Consider the following 22,184-nt stretch of genomic DNA (forward strand, 5'->3'; position numbering starts at 1 on the left):
AGGGAGGGGAACAGAGGGAAGCCATACACTGGGGGGGGGGGGGGGTTGAATGGGGCGAGACAGACCATGGCTCCAGGCATGGCTGTCCCTCTTGCTAGTAGTGTGACCCGGTCGTCGTGAATCCTGGCAGGGGGCCTGCGGCGGGCCGGGAATGTGTGCCACTATAGCAAAGCGGCGCCTGCACTGGGAGGGGGGCGGTGACGCGGAGGTGGGTCCTGGGGGCGCAGCGGTAACAAGAGGATGATCCTGGGGGCAGGGCGATGTGTATGTGGGGGGGGCTGTATTCCGGGGGCGGGGCGAGGGTGCGGAGGGGCGTCCCTGGGGGCGGGGCGGTGATGAGAGCCCGGACCCTGAGGGCGGGACGGTGACCAGAGGATGAACTCCATAGGCAGGGCGACGGAGGGGGCTGGATCCTGGGGGCGGGGCGGTGACGCGCTGGCGGGTCCTGGGGTGAGGGCGGGTCCTGGGGTGAGGGCGGGTCCTGGGGTGAGGGCGGGTCCTGGGGTGAGGGCGGGTCCTGGGGTGAGGGCGGGCCCCGAGGTCCCGACGGGGCGCGGCGGCCGAGGCCCGGAAGCGGTCGGAGGCGGCCGGGCGTTCCCGCTGTCTGCCAGCCATGGAGGAAGCGGATCGGCAGCTCCTGCGGCGGTCCCGGGTGCGACTGGTCAGCGAGCTGCAGGTGGTCCCGCTCTGGGATGCTCTGCTGAGCCGCGAGCTCTTTACGCCCGACATGATCGAGGACATCCAGGTGCGTCCCCGTCCCCGCCCAACCGGCACCCGCACTTCCCGCGCGGCACGCGGTCCTCCCTGTCGGCGGTGGGTACGGCGAGCGGTGCGGGGAGGTCGCTGAAGGCACATCACTTAATGGCCGAGCTCCCGCCCTCTGCCCCGCGTTGTCCTAGCCGGTACCCATCCTCTTCGAGGAACCATTGGGTGGGAACCCCGTTTTCCCTTCCGGCATCGAGCCCGCACAGTCCTCCCGCGGAAGCCAAGGATCCCAGACACCGCTTTCTGGAGTGTTTGCTAAAGCGATTCCGCGTCCTGCACCGTCAGCGTGCGCTGTTAGGTAAAAGGAAAATCTGAGGCACAACTAAATTTAGAAGAATTTGAGTAAGAAGCAATTCATGAATTGGGGAACACCAGACTGAAAGAGGTTTAGTGTTACCATGACAAAACGTCAGAGGCAACTATTTATTGGGAAGATGTGGAAGCAAAATAAATGATTTGATTGGTTTGCAATTATAAAATTGCCTTTTTTTAGTTACCTTATTGGAAAGTCCCTAGTTATACAAGCCTAGGTTAGTTGACCGCTTATGATTGGCTGGGTGGTTTTATTTCTGTCTAACATAAACATTTACCAGAAATGACCCAAGTTAAGTTTTGCTTATGTTTGCAATTTAACCAGGATTTGGATCACTTATGAGGCCTGCTTGGTTTTGTCTGCTCAGGGATTCTTCAGGCTTGGTCTCCATCTTAATTTACTTTAACACTTGGGAGGAAGGAGGATGTGTACTTTTACTTCACTAGCATAGAAGTTCCAGGCCCTCACTTTGACATCAGACTCTCTGGCAGCCTGTGCTTGGGCAAGTCACTTACCCTCTTTGAGCCTCAGTTTCCTGGGCTGTGAAATGGGAACAACAATAATGTTGTCATAAGGGCAAAATGAGATAATGGTTGTGAAACAGTGCGATGTCTTATCCCTGTGAATCCTGAGAAACTAGTCCAGTGTTGGGTCTCCAAGGACAGGCAGCGGATAACCCGCATCTTCCTCTTGTCTTAGTGACCGGCCCCACCATTCTGACACCTGTCTGTCGACCTTGACTGTCCTCTCACCTCTCTGTTCCAGCTGCACCATCTTTGCCGCCTCCTGTCCTGCCTGTGGCTCACTCCTTTTCATTGTCCACCCTGACCCCAGGATGATTTTTTGAAAAGGCAGATCCGACTGTGTCATTCCCTTCTTAAAATTCTTAGGGGGCTCCTCCCAGCTCTCAGGATGGATTTCTTGGCCTGGTCACACAAAGGCTGTGTCCCTTGCCACTTGTCCACCTACCCCGCTTATAATTTTCTGAATTCACTATTCACTTCCTGATGTTTCCTGGGGTCTCAGCTAAGACTTCCCCTCCTGGGGACTTTCCTGACCCCCCAAGGCTGAGTTGGATGATCCTGTACCCTCTTGACCCCATATGTCTTCCATCTGAGCACTTCTGTCTTTACTGTGTCATTGCTGGTTTGTCTGATTGCATCCTTCGTTAGGCATTTGCTCCTTAAGGACTGAGGCTGTTCACTTAGCACAGTGCTGGGCACACAGTAGATGTCTCCACAATACTGAATAAATAGATAAACACTCAGTGTACCTGCAGGCTCCATTTCCGCCCACCTGCCTGATTGTTTAACTTACACTAGAGGGGAAATGGGGGTTCAGGTGGGAGCCACATGAAAGTATGTGGGTAATTAGTGTTATGTCTTTCTTTTCAAACAGCGGGCAGGCTCTGGATCTCGGCGGGATCAGGCCAGGCAGCTGATCATAGACCTAGAGACTCGAGGGAGTCAGGCGCTTCCCTTGTTCATCTCATGCTTAGAGGACACAGGCCAGGACGTGCTGGCATCATTCCTGCGAACCAGTAGGCACTCAGCAAAGCTGTCGAAGCCGACCCTAGGTAACCCTACCCCAGTGGTGCTCAGGCCAGAGGTTCTCAGGCCAGAAATACCCAGGCCAGTGGGCACTGGTTCTGGAGGATTCAGGGATGTCTGTGAGTATCAACAGAGTGGTTGGTGGGTGGGGAGTGACCGTTGGTATGCCTGGGTGGGGTGAAATTCAGAATTGAATTTTGGTGTTGTCTCTCTGAGTGCTCATAGGGCCGGGCAGAATATTCCAGTAGGTCTTCAGGAGATTTAATTCTGGCAGTCCCTCCTCTGAAAGGCACATGCTGAAGTCTGTTTTGGATGTGCCAAGTTTTGTTTTTGGTTTTTCCCTACCTTTGATCGTGTGTCCCAAGTTTTGAGCTGTGTTTCTAGATCCAGCTATTGTTTAAGACTTGCCTTTGGGCCTGGCATGGTGGCTTATGCCTGTAATCCTAGCACAGTGGGAGGCTGAGGCGGGCTGATCCTTTGAGCTCAGGAGTTCAAGACCAGCCTGAGCAAGAGTGAGACACCGTCTCTACTAAAAAAATAGAAAGAAATTAGCTGGACAACTAAAAAAATTAGCTGGGCATGGTGGCACATGCCTGTAGTCCCAGCTACTCGAGAGGCTGAGGCAGAAGGATTGCTTGAGCCCAGGAGTTTGAGGTTGCTGTGAGCTAGGCTGATGCCATGGCACTGTAGCCTGGGCAACGGAGTGAGACTTTGTCTCAAAAAAAAAAAAAAAAAAAAAAAAAGACTTGCCTTTGGGTCTGGGTGGGTGGCTGGGACTAACCCATGCCTGGGGGCAGGAGGGAGCCTCTTCAGAGCCTGCCCCATGCAAACAGTCCTCTGCCCGGTGCCTCCTACCTTTGCAGCCACCCTGCAAGGCAGGTATCAGACCCATCCTTGTTGATGAGGAAACTGAAGCTCAGGGAAATTAAATAATTTTTAATTATTTAAATTATTTTATTTTATTTTATAATTATTTTAAGTATTACTGGACAAGGATACGTCCAGTAAAATGCATAAATCCCAAGAGTATAGGTGGGTGATTTTTACCTGTGTGTTCATAGGGTCTTGGAAACCAAGACCCAGATGCTCAAAATATAAAACATTCCAGTGCCCTGTGTCAGTGGGAAAAAGCCAAACTCTGTAAAATAATTTTAAAGAGGTTTATTCTGAGCCAAATTTGAGGACCATGACCCGGAGCCACGCCCAAGAGGCCTTGAGCAAGTGAACTCGGTGTGGCTGGGTTACAGTTTGGTTTTATACATTTTAGGGAGATACGGATTACAGGTAAAGTCATAAATCAATACGTGGGAGGCATACATTGGTTTTTGCCCAAAAAGGTGGGCCATCTCGAAGCAGGGGCTTACAGGTTATAGGTGGGTCTAAAGATTCTTTGGCTTGGAATTGGTTAAAGACCTGAAGCTTTGTCTAAAGGCTTGGAATGTTTTAACATAGTTGCTGTTTATCAGAGATAAGCCACCGGATATAGATTTGTTGTGTAAATTGAGGGCTTGTAGGTTGTCTTGCATACCCTTAGACTTGTTAATGGGTTACAAAGGATGTCCCCAAGAAGGGAGGGGGGCATGATGAGGCAGGTCTGACCTCCCTCCTCCTGGCAGGCAATTTAGTTTTAGGATATTCCTTTGGCCATGAGGGGGTCCATTCAGTCAGCCAGTAGGGGGTGAGCCTTAAAATTTTATTTTAGTTCACACCTGTAAGACTCTCTTGCCTCTTCCCAGTCTAGTCCCTCTCCCCGTTTCGCTAGGTAATCTCTGCTCTGACCTCTATCACCCCGGTCCCTTTTGCTGAGTTAAGGTGGAAAGCGTAGTAGGTGCTCACAATGAGGGCGGAGAAAGATTTAAGGTGGAAAGCTTAGTAGGTGCTCACAGTGAGGGCGGAGAAAGATTTCTCCACGCAGAGATTAAGATAGAAAGAAAAGGCTTATTTGCTTTTCCCTGGGGAGGGGGAAAAGGACCAGCACAGAGGTGGAAAAGGAAGAATGTGTCCGTGGAAAACCAGCCATTGAGGCTTTTTAAAGCGGGTTGTAGACTGGCAGGTGCAGTGGAGAAACTGCTGCATCGGCCCCTTCTTTTCTTCTTGGCCGCGGGTAGATAACAAAAACTGTGAGGATGTCAAAGTCCAAGAGTTGGCTCCCCTGCCTTTCCTTGGAGAAGGGATTATCACAGGAGATGTGACTCTGTCCTCGGGTTGTGGCTGAGGCCTGGAGCTTGGGCCCTGCTGTTCACTCAGGAACTCTTTAGACTGTAAGAAAGCAGATTCTCAAAAAACAATTTTGAACGAGAGAGATTTACATCTCTTTTCTGTCCATTCAGCTCTCTTTAGAAGTTGTGCAAAACAGAACTCCTGCAGAGTGCCTGTTAGGGAGAGATTGATCTTTAACTGTTACTGGGGAAATTGGGGGGGTTAGGTATTTTCCTGTTAGTTCAGCAAGGCCGCCCCTTTCACTTGACCTTCAACTTCGTATAAATGGAATCCTGTGCACTCTTCACTCCTCATTATATCTGTGAAATTCATTCATACTGTTTTGCATATCAGTAGTCCGTTATGTTTTATTGCTAGTGGCTCCTATTCTGAATAATCCACAATTTCTTTAACCATTCTCCTGTTGATGGACACGTGGGTTGTCTGCAGTTAGGGCTTTGTTCTCACTGCAGCACATGGAGATCTAGTGCTTCCTATTTCATGGTTGCCTGGTGGACCATTGCATGGTATTGATGCCAATAATAATAATAGTAATGGTTAACATTATTGAGTACTTATTATTTGGCAGGCACTGTTCAGGTGCTTACATAAATGAGCTAATTTAATCTCCCCAAATCTTTTGTAAGGCAGGTGCTACATGTTTCCCATTTTACTATTGAACAAAGTGAGTCACAAATTAGGAAATGACTTGCCCCAAACCGCACAGCTACTGAGAAATGGAAACAAGATTGCAGTCCAGGCTTCCTCATTCTTTTTTTAAAATTTATTTTTATTTTTTATTATATTTTATTTTTAAAATTTTGAACACTGAGGGGTAATAGGCTTCCCCATTCTGTCTGCTCTGCCGCCGGGTAGCCCCACATGTGCCTTGTGCTATATTTCTTTATCCCGCCCTTGTTAATGGATGTTGTGTTGTTTCCACAGTGGCCTTGCCTGTCTCTGACTGAGGGATACATGCCTAGAGATGAATTGTGGGTTCAAGGGTACATGTTTCCTTCTGATGGATGCTACCAGCTTATACTTCCAAAATGTGTCATTTTTTAATCTCACCAACTATGACTGAGGGTGACCATTTTCCCATGTTTTTGCCAACAAGGAATTTTAACATTCTTTCCTTATGTGATGGGTGATAAGTAGTATCTGAATCAGTAGTGCTGAACACCTTTGTGATTTTGGACAATCTATTAAAGCAGAGAAACAAACAAACATGATTAGGATATGGAGCTGCATTTGCTTGAAGTGTAAGGAAGAAGATTGTTCCTGGAATTGTTTATATTCATTATTGTTCTACTGCAAAGAAGGCAGGTAAAATATACAGTTCATCTGTTATCTGGTTCTGGGAAATGTCAATTTGAGTCATTTAGGAGCAGCAGTCTGAACTTGAAACTTCCTGTTCTTTTGTAAGGTATTTTATTTCCTGTTAGTTGTGAATATTTATTCCCAGTAGGAGCTTAATTCCAAAGGGTAAATAATAATAGCAATAATACATCACTTTAAATGTGAATATCACTTTATAGCATACATAGTGATTTTTTTTTTTTTTTAAGATACAAGGTCTTGCTCTTCGGCCTAGGCTGGAGTGCATCCTCCTGGGCTCAAACAATCCTCCCACCTCAGCCTCCCGAGGAGCTGGGACCACCATGCCTGGCTAATTTAAAAAAAATTTTTTTTTTTTTTAAGAGATGGGATCTTTCTATGTTGCCCAGGCTGCTCTGAAACTCCTGACCTCAAGTGATCCTCCCACCTCAGCCTCCTGAATAGCTGGGATTGCAGGTGCAAGCTAGTGTGCCTGGCCACAGTGCTTTTTCAGGTCATCAAAAATCCCCTGTGTGGTGGTAGGCAGGCCAAACCCCTCTCTTACTAGACTCCATTTACAGGGGAGGAAGCTGGGCTCTGAGAGCCGCACAGTCACAGAGCAGGTTCAAGTGCAGAGCTGGGACTCGGGCCTGGGTCTTCTAGCTTAATACAGTGACTGTGCCATTCACCCTGATGCTGCTGAGAGATACCCTTTTTAGGTGCTGGGCCTTAGACTCCTGAAGATTGTACAGGAATGTTTATCAAGGTAGGTTTCCTGGTGACCCACAAAGAAAGAGCTCTGTAGTCATGTAAGTGTGGGAAAATCTGGCTAAGCAGGAGTAGGGCCACCAACAGGACTTCATGGAGTCCTTAATAAGCTATGCAGGAAAGGGTGCTGTAGATCAGCATTTGTCAAGTTGGGGCAATTTTGCCCCACCCACCAAGGGACATTAGGCAATGTCTAGAGACATAGTTGGTTGTTACAGCTGAGGGTGGGTGGGCGCTACTGGCGTCTAGTGGGTAGAGGACAGAGATGCTGCCAAACATCCTAAGATGCACAGGACAACTTTTCACAGTAAAGTATAATCTGGCCCACAGCGACAGTGCTGGGGTTGAGTGTACATACTGCTCTGGAGTATGCGTGTCAATGAATAATAATAGCCATGATCAGTTTTATTGAGCTTTTAATGTGTCAGGTATTATTTTCTGTGCTTGACATGTATCAATCATTTGAGGCCTTACCACAATCCTGTGAAGTTGGTAGTTGCTCTGTTGATCCCATGATGCAGATGGGGAGAACAGAGGCCCAGAGACTCTGAGCTACCTGCCCAGTGTCACACAGCTGGTGAGTGGTAGAATCGGGCTTTGAACCCAAGTACTCAGGCTGTGAAGGCCAGACTCATTCCATCACTGCCTCATAAATACTAATGGCTCATTCTCTTTCTTGTCCCTGTATTTGTGCCATTTAGTCATTAGCTTACTCAAGCATTTGTTAGGTACCTGCTGGGTTCAAGGCATCAACTAGGCATTGTGGGTACAGCATTGAACAAAGATGCACAGTCCTTGCTTTCACGCGGGGAGGGACAGACATTTAATTCATGCCTGCACAATTAGGTCTTTAATCATAGCTGTGGTTAGTGCTTTGAAAAAGTTGAACACAGTGCTTTGGGAGTGCATGCTACAGGGGGCTCACCAGAGAGGGTGGCTTTGTCTTTAAATGTTTGAGGGGAAATGCTGTTTCCTTCAGAATGGAATTAACTTTCTTAGTTTCAAACATGAGTGTGTAACTGCTTGTCTCAGCCAAGACCTCTTGCATGGGAGGGCTGGGAGAGCTATTGGTGGCTATATTAGTCAGAGTTCTCCAGAAATGCAGAATCAATAGGAGATATCTATCTGTCTGTCTATCTTGATAGATAGATACACACACACACACACACACACACACACACACACACACACACGCATACATATGAGAAAGAGATTTATTAAGGAATTGGCTCATGCAATTATGGAGGCTGAGAAGTCCCATGATCTGGGATCTGCAAGCTGGAGCCCCAGGAAAGCTGGTGGTATACTTCCAGTCTGAGTCTGAAGGCCTGAGAACCAGGACTGCCAATGGTGTAAGTCCCAGATTGAAGGCAGAAGACCAATGTTCCAGATCAAGTGGTCAGACAGAGAGAGATTGACTTCTCCCTTCCTCCACTTTTTTGTCCTATTCGGGCCCTCATTGGATTGGATGAGCCTCACCTATGTTGGGGAGGGCTGTCTGCTTTACCCAGTCTACCCGTTCAAATCCCAATCTCATCCCCAAACGCTCTCACGGACACAACCAGAAATGGTGCTTAACCAAATATCTGGATGCCCTGTGACCTAGTCAAATTGACACATAAAATTAATATCACTAATGGCTTTCTCTGCTCATGCCTTACCTGGGTTGGAAGTTTCTTGAAAGTAGAAGTTGGCTCTTTAGCCCTCCCTGGATCCTATCCCCTCCATTCTGGGGCTGGTGGCTGTGCTCACCTCCCGTTACCACTCGGACTCCCTGAGCCTCCCACTCCCCTCTGGCAAGTGGGGATAAACGACAGTACTTATTTGCTGCGGGGACTGCTCTGAGGAGTTAGTGTGGCAGTGCATGGCAGGACTTTTGGGGTCTCGCGTTGAGAACTTGGGTGGGTGGGTCAGCTCTGCTTCCTGCTGTGATTTCTGAATTGCCAAGAGCTGGGGAGGGCTTATCCTAGGGCATCTACCCTTCTGTAGGGTCCCCCATGTCCCCCCACCCCTGCTTTCTTTCTGTGTCATGACTGAGAATCACAGAGTGCCTTGACCATCCTGTGACCCAACCAGCCACAGGTTTTTCCCAGCACGTTTGAACCCAAACCAGGGCCTTGAACATTCCCAGGCACTGACAAAGGTATCTGGGTTTACTAGAAGGAAACTAGACCCAGCCCTGAGCCATATTCCTTAACCCTCCTATAAACTCCACACCCTGACCCTCTTGCTGTGGACGTACCTGGGTAGGACACCCTTTTCTCTCGCTGCCGTCCCAAGGATCATGGCAGCCCACTCTGTGCCTAAGTTCCCCCTATAAACGCTCTGCACTGAGCACCCTGGTGTCTACTGCTTCCTTCTTTGGAATCGCAACTGACCCCATCTAGGGATGGTTTGGGGTACTCCCTTGTGGATACCCCCCTGCTGTTGCTTTTGGGGAGATTCCAGCCGTGGGTTCAGTGGGACAAAATGCCTTTCTTCCCTTGTGCATCAGAGAGGATGTGCTTTCCCTTTCTCCTTGTGTTCGAGACATGGGCACAAGCCCAGTGACCCTCAGGCTGTAAGACTGATCTTTTTGCACACACTTAGCCATGTGTTTTCTTGTCCCCATGGGAGCCACCATTTTGGGAGAAACTGCTCTCAGGCACCATGTATTTGACCATGACATCCTCCTTGAGGGTCCCCGAGCATGCCGTGCTCTTGCAGGCCTCCCTGTCTTTGTTTGTGCTGTGCCGTTTGCCTGGAATGTCTTCCCTGCCTCTTTCTTTTGGTACCCTTTGTTGACTTCTCCTTCTGCAGACCCCTGTAGCCTGTCCATCCCCCAGAGCCATTTTGTTTTGTCCATTGATAGTATTAATGGGGAATGAATGAATTCCTCAGTAGTAGAAAATGGTTACAATTCTGGGGTGCAATGGAATTTTGGCAATGAGCAAACATTCTCAGAATTCAATCTGTGGACTCTAGGAGTCTTCAGTCTAGATAAAACCATTTCTAATTTAAAAAATGGGATGTAAATGCTTTTCTGGTATAGTTTATAAACTGGCAAGAGAATAGTTCCCAGCAAGAGGTCCAGACCTGCTCTAAGCAAGGAGTGGCACCATCGCTGGAACTCAAGTGTAGGTTTCACCACAGCCTGGAGGTAGCCACTGTGTTCTTGTTTAAAAAAGAAGAGATGTCTCATGACCTTATAGGCTGGCGGCCAGTTAAGTTCTTGCTAAGTGAAATGAAAACTCTTTGACGTTGAAGGAAAGTGACCATCTTTATTCATTTATTCATTCTGCAAATATTTCCTGAAGACCTACTGTGCTCAGCCCCGTGGCTCTCCTGGAACTTCCCTTACCCCTTTCTGTTCTGGAGTTTCACATGAGTGGAATCACACTGTCTACACTCTTCTGTGTCTGGATTTTATGCAGCATAATGTTTTCAAGGTTATCAACTGTGTTGCATGAATTTGTAGCTTGTTCCTTTTTGGGCTGTGTGGTGTTCCCTTGTATGGCTGTATCACAACTTACATACCCAACTTGTGGGTATGTATCATATCAACTTGTGTTGGATTGGTTTTTTCTAGATTGGGGCATCATGCATAAGGCCTCAGTGACCATTCTTGGCCAATTCCCTAATATTTTGTACCCATATATACTCATCTCTCTCGGATACATACCTGAGGGTAGACTTGGTAGTCAGAGGGTAGGTGTGTGTTTAACTTTATTAGAAACTTTTACAGATATCCGAGGTGGCTTTGCTGCTTGATTCTCCCACTAGCAGAGCCTGAGGGTCCCCAAGTTTCTGCTCCTCTCTGTGTTTGTGGGGCTGTCCTCACAGTGTCCCTTGCCCCTCCCCTGTTGGACCCTGACGTTCATGTTTCCCTCTTTCTGTGTCTCTCCAGGTGCTCCCGAGACACTGAGGAGAAATACGGATTTGGTGAGCCTTCCTGTGACTTGGGGCCCGTTGCTTGGGCTCTGGGCCCTTCCCTGTCCACTGGGCAGGTCCTTCCCTGCAGCCGTGTCAGGAGCCCAGGGATCCCAGCGCGGCCGGGGAGTGGGGTTCCAGTCCCAGCCTTCCCGGCTCCCTGCCCCTGCCCAGCACTTCTGACATAGCTTGCTCAACCCTGCTCTTCCTCATGTGTGAAGTCAGCGGGCAGAACTCAGGAGGGGCAGGCAGCAGGCTCGGCTGTGTCCCCCCATCCCAAGTCACCACTGTCTCGTTCACAAGCATTCATTGTGTGGCTCCTGTGTGCCCTGGGCTCTGCTGGGGTTCGCTGTGGGAAGAGCCATCAGTCTAGCAGGGGAGAGAGAAGTTAGGCAAATGAATATGTATTTAATAAACACATTGATACGTACCCCGTAGACAAAAAGAATAGGCTCCTGTGGGAGAGAATTACAGGGAGAAGGGGCTTAGGGAGGGAGCAGCCTCAGATGCTCGGTTGGTGGGTGGGTGGGGAGCCCTGGACTAGGTGACCTGTAAAGTCCTTTTGCGGTGAACGTTTGAGTTGTTGGATTTCCAAGCTGGCAGCTCGCACCCTGAATACCAGGAGTGACTCTTCTCTCCAGAGTTTAGCCGAACTGCTAGTCCCTACCCGTCTGTCCTGCGGGTGGTTCTCTCCCGCCTGCTACTCCTGCCGTGGGAGGGCAGACCCCTTGTCCTGTCCCGTCTCTCCAGACCGTTCACCACCTAAGTGGGAAGCGCGGGCGGCCTCCTGGGGAGTGCGCTGAGGCCGTGGGTTTATGTTGGTCCCTGTGCTGGGCAGACGTACGTCCTGAACGCGGACCCTTGTGGCCACTGCCTCATCGTCAACAACGTGAACTTCTGCCCGGACTCGGGGCACAGCACCCGCGCCGGCTCCAACATCGACTGTGAGAAGTTGCGGCGCCGCTTCTCCTCGCTGCATTTTGCGGTGGAGGTGAAGTGCGACCTGACCGCCAAGGTACTGTCGCTGTCTGTGGGGGCGAGTGGGGACGTGGCCCTGTGAGGGACCCCGAAAGCCAGCTGACTGTCCAGGCGAGCCCTTACATGTGTAGGACCGTGGGGGGCAGTCTGGCCGGTGGTTACAGGGTCAAGCTTCAGACTCAGCGAAGCCTGGGCTTAAGGACTGGCTCTCCCGGCTACCTGCCGGGTGACCTCCTGTGCCTCAGTTTCCGTGTCCAGAAGGCAAGGATAATACCCACCTTGTCGTGGGGGTTGGGTGAACAGTGCCCAAGCGTAGCCCCTTTTCCCTGCAAATGGTGGCTGTTAGTACTGTGAGGAGTGTCATTACTTCAGTACCGGCCCCCGGGAGCCGAGAAGTGCTGTGCCCAGGCCTTTGGGCTGGGCCCCCTCACTGCCTGGAAATCTGTCAGTGCTCCCGGCTCACCCGCGCCTCCCCTCGTAGAAAATGGTCCTGGCTTTGGTGGAGCTGGCGCGGCGGGACCACAGCGCCCTGGACTGCTGCGTGGTGGTCATCCTCTCTCACGGCTGTCAGGTAGGGCCCCCGCCACTCTGCCCTGCTCCGCGGGTCCAGGCTGTGCTGCGAGGCTGTGCAGGAGCCCCGTCCCTTCCTGTGTCCAGAACATCTTTGGCTTTGTAGGAAGGAGCTGTGGAGTTGTGGGGTCCTGTCCACCTCCTGTTGTTTTCTCAGGAGCCATCTGGTCCTCTGAGGAGTTGGCTGTGCCCTCCTGCATCAGAGGTTCCTGGATTGCTGACTTAGGAGGTCGGGTTGGGGCCTGGGAATTGCATTTCTTACCAGTTCCCAAGTGATACTGATGCTGCTGGCCCAGGGGCCACACTCTGAGAGCCACTGGTCTAGCGGAAGCTGGCCGGCGTGCTCCAGCTGGGCCACCTGGCACCTAGGGGCACGTGCGTGTGAGACACCTGGAATAGATGCTGAGCAGGGTCCTTCTAGAGCCAAACTCTTCTGTCTAAATCAGCTTCGGGCCCCTGGCCGGGACCTTCCGAATACTTGGTCCCCCCTCACAGAACCTCTAAACAGGCTGTTGGATTCCTTCGTACCCTCACTTCTTGGTTTTGTAACCAGGGTTATTCGTCTTCTAGGCCAGCCACCTCCAGTTCCCAGGGGCCGTGTATGGCACAGACGGATGTCCTGTGTCCGTGGAGAAAATCGTGAACATCTTCAACGGGACTGGCTGCCCCAGCCTGGGAGGGAGGCCCAAGCTCTTTTTCATCCAGGCCTGTGGAGGGGGTAAGCAGCTCCTTAGCCTCCTGGTGGGCAGATCTGTGGGGAAGGAGCCCCTGCCTGCTTCCTTCTCACCCAGCCCCTCAGAGTCCTCAGGATCCCTCCAGGCAGTCGGGGTGGGGAGTGGGGGGTCCCGCCCGTGCCACACCTCCACCTCACTGGGGCTGGCGGCAGCCCTGTCGCTCTGTAGAGGTTGGAGTCACGGTGCAGCAGCACCATGGGTACGTGTAACTGGCAGCCTCAACTCCAGACACTTGGCACAAACACACTCAAAGCAGAGGGGAGAGGAAAAAAGCCCTTGTTCTTTTCCTTGTCATTCGCCAACCTCCATCAACTCCACGCCCTTTCCACCGTCACAGAGAAAGGGAGGCCATCGCTGAACTGCAAGGAGAAACTCAAGGGTTTAATTGTGGGAATTTCCAAGGCCCCAGGTCCAGGGGATTTGAGGAACAGTGTAAGGATTATTTGTAGTTTTGCCATATGCCCTGATTTTAAATCTAACCGCTACTTACTGTTACCTGATTTTCTTGTAAAATAAAAACAAAGAGAAGAGAGAGAAACATTGGGTTTCCTGGCTTGCGGGTCATGACAGGAATAGTGGAAGCACTAGAAGTTCTGTCCCAGGGAGTCCCCTGTGCCCTGGGCCTTCCAGGGGCTGGAGCATTTGAAAGGTGTATCGGTTCCTTGCCCCAGGATCTGCCAGGGAAGTGGGCATCGTTACTCACAGGAATGTCCAGCTTGTGCAGGGCGCTGTATCCGCTGACAGCCTGTGACGTGGGCACCTGTGGTATATTTCTTCTGTGCCCTTCCTACTGTCCCGTACTGTTCCATACTGGCAAGGTGGGGTGGGACTTGTCTTGGAGAGCAGGCTCTGGTCACATGAGTCATCCAGTAAGTGTTCACTGAGCACCTGCTGTATACACCAGGCTGTGTTAGGTGCTGGGGATAGAAGGAAGACAGGGTCTCAGGCCCCTGGAATTTATAATTTGACATGAGCTCTATTAAGTTACTGTCATGACCCATGCCCACAGCTTGGCCACAAGTGACTGAGGAGACTTCATTCAACCCTGGATTGGCTACTCACTCATTGTATTATACGGTCCTGGGCCAGTCAACCTCTAGAAACCTTGACAAATGGGAGAATAACCAAACCCACCTGGTGGCGTTACCATGACAATATCCAATGCACTAATTAGTGTGTGTACAATGCCTAAAATGTGTTTATTTTACTAGCTGAAAACCCAGCCTCCCCCCCACCCCCCGCCTGTTCTCCCACTCCGGAAGACCCAGTGTCCCCTACGCCCCTGTCAGCAGCAGTTACCTCAGAATAACAGCATTAGGAAGGGGGAGGCGGCTGCTCTTGGGGTTGTGGATGTCCTGCTCTAACTCACCCGTTCTTCTATCCCAAATGCGTGGAGTGATGCTCTCACACTGGAGCCCGCGGCCCCTCTTCTCATGCGAATGAAATGAAAGGTGGAGGGGGCGAGGGGCCATGAATGAAGGTGGGCGGGGTGCCCGCCTTCTGGACAGTTAGCCTGTCTTGTGCACCCCTCCCCCATCCATTCTCAGCAGCAAGGAGGACCTCTGTCATGTGCATGGCTGCAGTGTCACTCTTTGGACTCCTTAGCGGGGCCTACAAGGCCTTTGATGACGGGCCCCTGCCACTGTTGTCCCCCGCCCCCCAGCACAGCTCAACCTTCCCAGGGTGTCCCAGGCTCTTCGTTGCTCCTCTGCTGTGTCCCCTGGCTACCTCTGAATCATCCATCCTTCTGGTTATAACTTATTGTCACTATCTCCAGGAAGTCTTCCCTTAACATCCCCTTCCTTGTACAAGGTCAAGGTTAGCTGGCCCTCGTGTTCTTGCAGAGCCTGTTCTGCTGCTGCCATAGCACTTTCTCCCTGGATTGGGATGGCCTCATCCCTGATCAGCTCTGAGGGCAGAGCAAGGCCTGCTGCCCCCCAGCCTGGCACGGAGCTCACAGTCAGCTCACAGTCGGCTCGCATCTCATGTGGATTCTAATTGTTTGAATTTGCAGTGGAACCATATAAAAATATCTCTGAATGGAATTTGAAATAATTTACATTCCTGCCATTAAAACAAAACAAAACAACAAATCAAAACAGAAGAAAACTTACGGGGAGCAGCAGGATTTCCAAGCTCTGGAATACAGCGAGTAAGATGCCCCTGTGGAGCTCTGGTCCCTGCTTTGCCCCTGGCAGGCTGCGTGACCTGCTGTTTATCGCTGTTGCCACATGGTGGCGCCACGTCAGCTGAGAGCAGAAATACGCAGAAACGTCCCGTTCTCTGCCACTCTCTGGCGGGTGTCCTGTTTACGGGCATCAGCACACCTGCCCTGCATTTTGGTGACTCTTGCATTGCTATTTTCAAACTCACTGTTGTAATAATTTAAAACAATTTAAAAATCCTTCAATACCTTCTCCCCTTCATTAAGAGGTAGCGCAGCACCAAGGCTGGAAAAACGTGCCTCAGAGTCATTAATTTTGTTGTGGGATGTCAGCGTGATACAGCACAAAACAGCAGGACACACTTGGCCGAAGGCACGTGGCCGCCTCTGTGAGGCCAAGCTGTCGATTTTGGGGTGACCCCTCTTCAGAACTTTGGAGGTCATGGCGAGAAGGCAGAGAGCAACAGCAATGTGCTGCCGTGGTTGTGAACTTTACGTGCGAGGGAACATCGCCTCCTCCCACCGTGTATTTATTCTTACGGGGAAGTGAGCTTTGCCTTGCGGGGAGTTTTGCATTAATGAGGCTGGCTAAGAACCAAGCTGTGCACAAGATGCATCACCCCGCAGGCTGGGCCTTCACGTCAGATTTGCAGGATGGGGATGATGCAGGAGTGGAGCGGCAGTCGTACCCCCATCTGGCCCGCTCTTCCCCTCCCCCACCCCCTGTGATCCCGATGTCTTCTCCGTGTTTGGCGGGCAGTCTCTCTGCTCACCCCTGTTTCCTTGGGCCATTCTGGTGGCACCCCGCACTCCAGTGCCCCTGCCGCTGCTGCAGCAGGCTGCCCCGGCACACCAGACACAGTGCCACACTCACGTCCCCAGCCTCCTCCCTCTGCTGCTTCACAGACCTGGGGCAGATTCCGGAATCTCTACCAAGAACATAACCAGCAGATGACCTGAGAAAGCCAGAGATGAGTAAGGCTTTTGCAGATATGAGAGGCCCCACGTTGCAGGGTGTTGGCCCTCCGGGGGAAGCAGCAGGGTGGGTGAGAGGCAAAAACTCCAGGGCAGAGGCCTGTTCCCCTGCACGTTATCTGGGAGGATGCAGATTACAAGCAGTTCCGGAGCTTTAGCTGTGTGGAGCGAGAGGTCAGTAGATGTTATTATTATGGGGTTGCCAGAACCATCTGTGACTCCTGCAGATGGGCCCCCAGCTCCCTGGGTGAACTGTGACTGCCCCTCCGTCACATAGATCCAGCCACACCAACCTGCTGGCTCTGCAGCCCGACGTGTGCCGTCTCTCCCACCAGGACTGTTCTCCCTGTTCTCTCCCATCAGAGCCTGGGTCACCGTCACCTTCTCCAGGGGTATTTCCCTAAGGGACCCTCTGGACCACTCAGCTCTGCCCCCTGCCTTTTTCTTTTTCTAACCCAAGCTCTTGTTGGCTGTCCCCTGTGATCCCCATGAGCCCTATGGCAGAGGACCTCATGCCAGGAGCCCTCCCACAGTGTCACCGTTTTCGTGGCTCTGTGGCTGACTGTGTGACCAGAATCCTGCCCTGACCTCTCTGTTTTCCAAGCCTGACACTGCTTTGGGGCAGTTTGGATTTTAAAACTAAAAATGCAGAAAATACGACAACCTAAAAAAAATCGTCCAGAATGTGAGAGCTGATACAGACACCTCATTTCTTCCTTGTCCTTTTGAATCCCACCCCCCGAGCACGGCCAGCTTTGCTCACTGAACACAGTTGTCTCTGAAGCACTTCCACACATCTCTGTGGCCTTCATCGCCAGTTCCAATGACTTGATGATGTTCCGTTTTCATGACGTGCACTCATTAAGAAACCATTTTCCTAATGGTGGCCATTTAGGTGACATCCAGTTTTTGGCACACATGACCACAGGTGCCTTTGTTTAGAGAGCTTTTATCTGAACTTGAATTCTGTCTTTAGGAAAGCAGTAGAGTAGAAGATGTAAACATCTTCAAGGGTTTCATTACCTGTGACTTGGTATCGGTTAGGTATGTTTCTGATGCCTTGTTTGATTCCATGAAAGGATTGTGATAGCTCAAGAAGCACAAGTATTTCAGTAGAACAAAATGGAGAGAAGTGCAAGGACAGAAGGAAGGAAGAGTGAGTTTGGAATCCATAAATGCCCGCTATGATTGCTGCGTACTTGCTGGAGGTGGCCTGCAGATGTTTTGTGCTTCCATCAGCCACGGCAACACATGATCGCTTACAAGGTCCACGGTATCTGGTATTTGCAGGACAGAAGTCAGGAACATTTCTTCCCTTTGTTGCCTTAAAGGGGACACTGTGATGTAGTGGACAGCTTCCTCAACTATGTGTCTAAACACCAACAAAAAAGACAAGTTTTATAGGGCTTTTTTATTGTGTACAATACGCCTAACATAAAATTTACCATTTTAACCTTTTTTTTTGTTTGCTTTTTAAGACAGAGTCCTGCTCTGTTTTCTGGGCTAGAGTGCAGTGGCATCATCATAGCTCACTGCAGCCTCAAACTCCTGGGCTCAAGGGGTCCTCTTGCCTCGGGTTCCCAAGTAGCTGAGACTACAGGTGCACACCACCACGCCTGGCTAATTTTTCTATTTTTTGTAAAGACAGAGTCTTGCTCTTGCTCAGGCTGGTCTGCAAGTCCTGGCCTCAAGCAATTCTCCCACGTCTGCCTCCTAAAGTGCTAGAATTACAGGTGTGAGACACCACACCCGGCCAGAGAGATTTTTTATTACTGACTCAATCTCCTTACTGGTTCTAAATCTGTTTAGATTTTCTATTTCTTTGTGATTTACTCTTAGATTTTGTGTTCTTAGGAGCTTGTCCATTTCATCTAGGAGGTTATCCAATTTGTTGGTGTACCGTGGTTCATAGTACTCTCATATTCTTTTTTTATTTCTGTAGTAATGTTCCCACTGTCATTTCTGTCTTTAGTGATTTGAGTCTTCTCTCTTCTTAGTCCATCTAGCTAGAGGTTTGTTAATTTTGTTGATCTTTTTGAAGAACCAACTTTTGGTTTCATTAATTTTTCTTTACTGTTTTTCCATATTCATATTTCGTTGATCTCTACCCTGTATGGCTTTTTTCCCCTTTAATCTAAGTGTCAGTGTAACTTGAGGACACAGTTTATTCACTTTGGGCTTTTAGCACGTGAGACAGAAGGACCCCCCCTTCTCCTTACCTGTGTCTTTCCTCAGTGTCCGTGTTGATACTCCGGAGCCCAGGGTACCCCGTAGATGTACGTGTGTCTGCCCCTGTGTCGTAAACCGGGAATTTAAAGAAGGCTTTGTAATAACCGTGGGAAATCCTCTGTGGATTTGCCTGTTCTGGATATTTCATATAAATGGCATCATATCTCGTGTGGCTTTTATGAGTGGCTTCTGTTCTCAGCACAGTGTTCTCAAGGTTCATCGTGTCGCAGTAGCAGGTATCGGTGTTTCAGTCCTTTTTAAGGCTGGAGAATGTTCCTGTGTCTGGATAGACCACGTGTAGTTTGTCCATTGATGTGTTGATGGACACTGGGTTGTTTCTACCTCTGGGCTATTGTGAATGGTGCTGCCCTGCACACCTGTGTGCAAGTTTTTGTTTGAATACCTGTTTTCAATTATTTTAGGTGTATATCTTATAACCTATGTTTATAGCAGTTTTTAAAATTCCTGGACTCTCCTTTTTACCCCAAATGTGAACTTACGAACATGTAATAGCTTTGTTGTAGAAAAAAGTAAAGTTTCTGTTTGCTGCTCATGTTTGCCCAGCACTGGGACCCTGGCTCGAGAGGGAATCAGGGGGTCTTGACTGGGGACAGGGTGGATGGGCCAAGAAGTGAGGCCAGAGCCCTGGTCTGTGAGTTTCAGTGGCAAATGGTGTTTGGTTTTGCTTCCCGCAGGGCAGAGAGATCATGGGTTTGAGGTGGCCTCCAGTTCCCCTGAAGACAGGGCCTCGGGCAGTAACCCGGAGCCAGACGCCACCCCGTTCCAGCAGGGCTCTGGGACCATGGACCAGCCAGACGCCATGTCTAGTTTGCCCACCCCCAGTGACATCTTTGTGTCCTACTCCACCTTCCCAGGTGAGCACATCAGGAGCGCTCATTGTCCCAGCCAGGGGGTTTCCCGTCTGCCCTGGAGGCAGCTGTGCCATGAAAGAAAAGGCCTGGTTGTGAGCCCTGGTTGTGCCTCTTGCCACCTGTGTAACCCTGAGCGAGTGACTTCGCCTCTCTGAGAGTCAGCTCAGGCTGAAGGGGCGAGGATGCACGGTAGGGCACACGTCCTCACCGCCTCACCCTGCCTCAGCCTTCTCAGCTTTAGAATGGGAACAGTAATGACACCTCAGGGGTTGTCACTGAGCACAGTGCCTGGCACATGGCAGGGGCCACAGGTGGTCGTTTCCTTCCTTTCTTATCCCTTGGGTGAGTCACTTGACTTCTCTGAGGCTTGGTTCCTTGTCAGGAAGGCGGGAATCATAGCAGAAGTCAGGAGGGGTCATGAAGAGGAGATAAGATCAGGATGCGGGCAGAGCTGCGGGGTGAGGCTGCTCTTGCAGGGGTGAGGCTGCTCTTGTAGGACGTGTGAATGGGTCTGCGTCTGGAGGTCCCCGAGACTTCGTGCATGGGGAGGGGCGTCTCCAACAAAGTTCAGCCTTCCTCCCTCCGAAGGTTTTGTCTCCTGGAGGGATACCAAGAGCGGCTCCTGGTATGTGGAGACCCTGGACAGCATCTTTGAGCAGTGGGCTCACTCGGAAGACCTGCAGTCCCTGATGCTCAGGGTGAGTGCTGCCTCCCTCCTTGAAGCGGGGGTGGCTGCTCAGGGCAGGAGGCAGGTGTCTTCCTCTGGGCAAGGTGGCAGGGGCGAGCAGGGCACGAGGCCCAAACCAAAGGTAAAAGGTGGTAGCACCCCACCTGCCTCTCAGTCCTGGCTTGCTGTGAGGGTCAGTGCTTTTGTTTCTCTTTATGAAAGACTGTGCTGCCAATGGTGACATTTGCCTTTTATTCAAGGGGCTCCCCTCTGTGTATCCTCTGAGGTTCCCAGGCTAACACCTCCTGCTCTCCCACTGATGGAGCCCGTCCTCGGTGCCAGGGTGGGATGGCTCACTGGCCAGAGCCTAGGACCCTTGAGGGTGGATCGTGGGGCCCCTCCCCGCACCTGTTGCACCACTGCAGTCTTCTCCTCTTGTCCCACAAGAATCACAAATCCCTCTTTGGGGCTGGGCACGGTGGCTCACACCTGTAATCCTAGCACTCTGGGAGGCCAAGGCAGGAGGATCACTTGAGCTCAGGAGTTCAAGACCAGCGAGAGCAAGAGTGAGATCTTGTCTATACTAAAAATAGAAAAATTAGCCAGGCGCTGTGGTACACACCTGTAGTCCCAGCTACTCGGGAGGCTGAGGCAGGAGGATCAGTTCAGCCCAGGAGTTTGAGGTTGCAGTGAACTCCGATAATGCCAGTGCACCCTAGCCTGGGTGACAGAGGGAGATTGTCTCAACAAAACAAAACAAAACAAACCCAAAATCCAAGAACCAAATCCCTCTTTAGTACATTCCTTTCTCAAGAGGCCCCAGGGAGACGACCGACGGGGAAGGGTGGCCTGGTAGGGCCAACACACGCCATGGAAACGCCACTCAGAGCAGTTGCTTCCTCTGAGGGTCCCAGACCTCCCGGCTACCTTCCGGAAGTAGCATGTGAGGGTCCCTCCTGCTCTGCTCGACGGCTGGGACCACCGCTTGCTCCTGTGGGAGGAGCCGGTTGCTGCGCTTTTCAGAGCAGAGCTGGGCGGGTATTAACGTTTCACTCTCATCTGAACATGGTGGATTTTGAAATTTTGAATTTTGAGGTGCTTGTTCATTAAATCCCCTGGGCAAGGATGCAGTTAGAGCTGTTTTTCAAGTGTGGGTGTAGTGGACCCCCAGCCCCTGTTTTGAATTTATCCTTCACTGGAGAGAACTGAACTCACCGACCTCCGTGGTCATGTTTTCACAGGTTGCTAACGCCGTTTCGGTGAAAGGGATTTACAAACAGATGCCTGGTTGTTTTAATTTCCTGCGGAAAAAACTTTTCTTTAAAACACAGTGAGGCCCAGCCCCTCACCCTGCCTTATCTTGTGCTCCAGAACCTTCCTGCTCCAGGCCTAGTGGAGGCTGAGGCCTGGACTTCCCTGCATCTCAGGGACATGCAGCCTGTACGGGTCTGGTCTTTCCCTGTTGTGCCAGGCTGTTAGCAGCTTCCAGACTGGACACACATGCTGAGCAGTGGCGGAAGAGGGACAGAAGAAAGCCATGGATACCTCGTGGCCTCTTCACCAGTGGCTGGTCTTGGGCTAGTGACTGTGGCCTCTGAGCCCTGTGTTTTCTCTAGGCGGGGATTAACCGCCACACTATGATGTATGGGGCTATTCTGTGTGTTGTACGATGTTTAGCACCATCCCTGGCCTCCACCCACTCGATGCCAGCAGCGCCTGTCCCCGAGTAGCGCCAACTAAAAATGTCTTCAGACATTGCCAAATATGCCCTGGGGGACAAAAGTGCCCCCATTCAGGAATCACTGATCTGTAGAGATTTTTGGCTACAAACAAACCAGCATCTCTCCTTAGATCTGCAAGCTGGGGGCTTCTAGACTCTGAGCAGCTGGAATGTGTGAATTCTAAATGAAGTTTTAAAAATTGTTAATTTTTTCTGTATTGCATTATTCTTAAAAATAAACCTTAGGCAAACATGGACTCTGTTTTGCCTATTTTCCCCCTCATTTTGCTTATAGCTTTGTTCTTCCATATACAGGACACTTTTGTTTTCTTCAAAACATTTCTTCATGTCTTTTGGGGTCTTGCTATGTTGCTCAGGCTGGCCTCAAACTCCTGGGCTCGAGTGATCCTCCTGCCTCAGCCTCCGAAGTAGTTGAGTGTGCAGGGGCCCACCA

The 22,184-nt window shown here is 50.7% G+C and overlaps 1 protein-coding gene across 2 annotated transcripts; it reads left to right on the forward strand.

Moving 5' to 3' along the window:
• Positions 1 to 529: 529 nt before the first annotated feature.
• On the forward strand, positions 530 to 21,958 carry CASP9 (caspase 9). Of its 2 annotated transcripts, none has more exons than XM_045548654.1 (9): positions 530 to 745; positions 2,477 to 2,747; positions 10,799 to 10,833; positions 11,660 to 11,836; positions 12,281 to 12,370; positions 12,940 to 13,087; positions 19,167 to 19,346; positions 19,932 to 20,041; positions 21,252 to 21,958. In XM_045548654.1, exons 1-9 carry the CDS (start codon positions 614 to 616, stop codon positions 21,342 to 21,344), a joined length of 1,236 nt encoding a protein of 411 aa, XP_045404610.1. In that variant the 5' UTR covers positions 530 to 613; the 3' UTR covers positions 21,345 to 21,958. The 2 variants fall into 2 exon arrangements, with proteins under 2 accessions (XP_045404610.1, XP_045404611.1); XM_045548655.1 differs by having other exon boundaries at positions 2,477 to 2,654.
• Positions 21,959 to 22,184: the final 226 nt, after the last annotated feature.

Source organism: Lemur catta, chromosome 3, assembly GCF_020740605.2.
Source record: "Lemur catta isolate mLemCat1 chromosome 3, mLemCat1.pri, whole genome shotgun sequence".
Lineage (NCBI taxonomy): Eukaryota > Metazoa > Chordata > Mammalia > Primates > Lemuridae > Lemur > Lemur catta.

Coding starts and splice junctions, on each gene's coding strand:
- CASP9 (XM_045548654.1), top strand. CDS start 614: ATGGAGGAAGCGGATCGGCAGCTCCTGCGGCGGTCCCGGGTGCGACTG. Junction 11,837..12,280: donor AGTGCGACCTGACCGCCAAG/GTACTGTCGCTG, acceptor CTCCCCTCGTAG/AAAATGGTCCTGGCTTTGGT. Junction 19,347..19,931: donor GTCCTACTCCACCTTCCCAG/GTGAGCACATCA, acceptor CTCCCTCCGAAG/GTTTTGTCTCCTGGAGGGAT.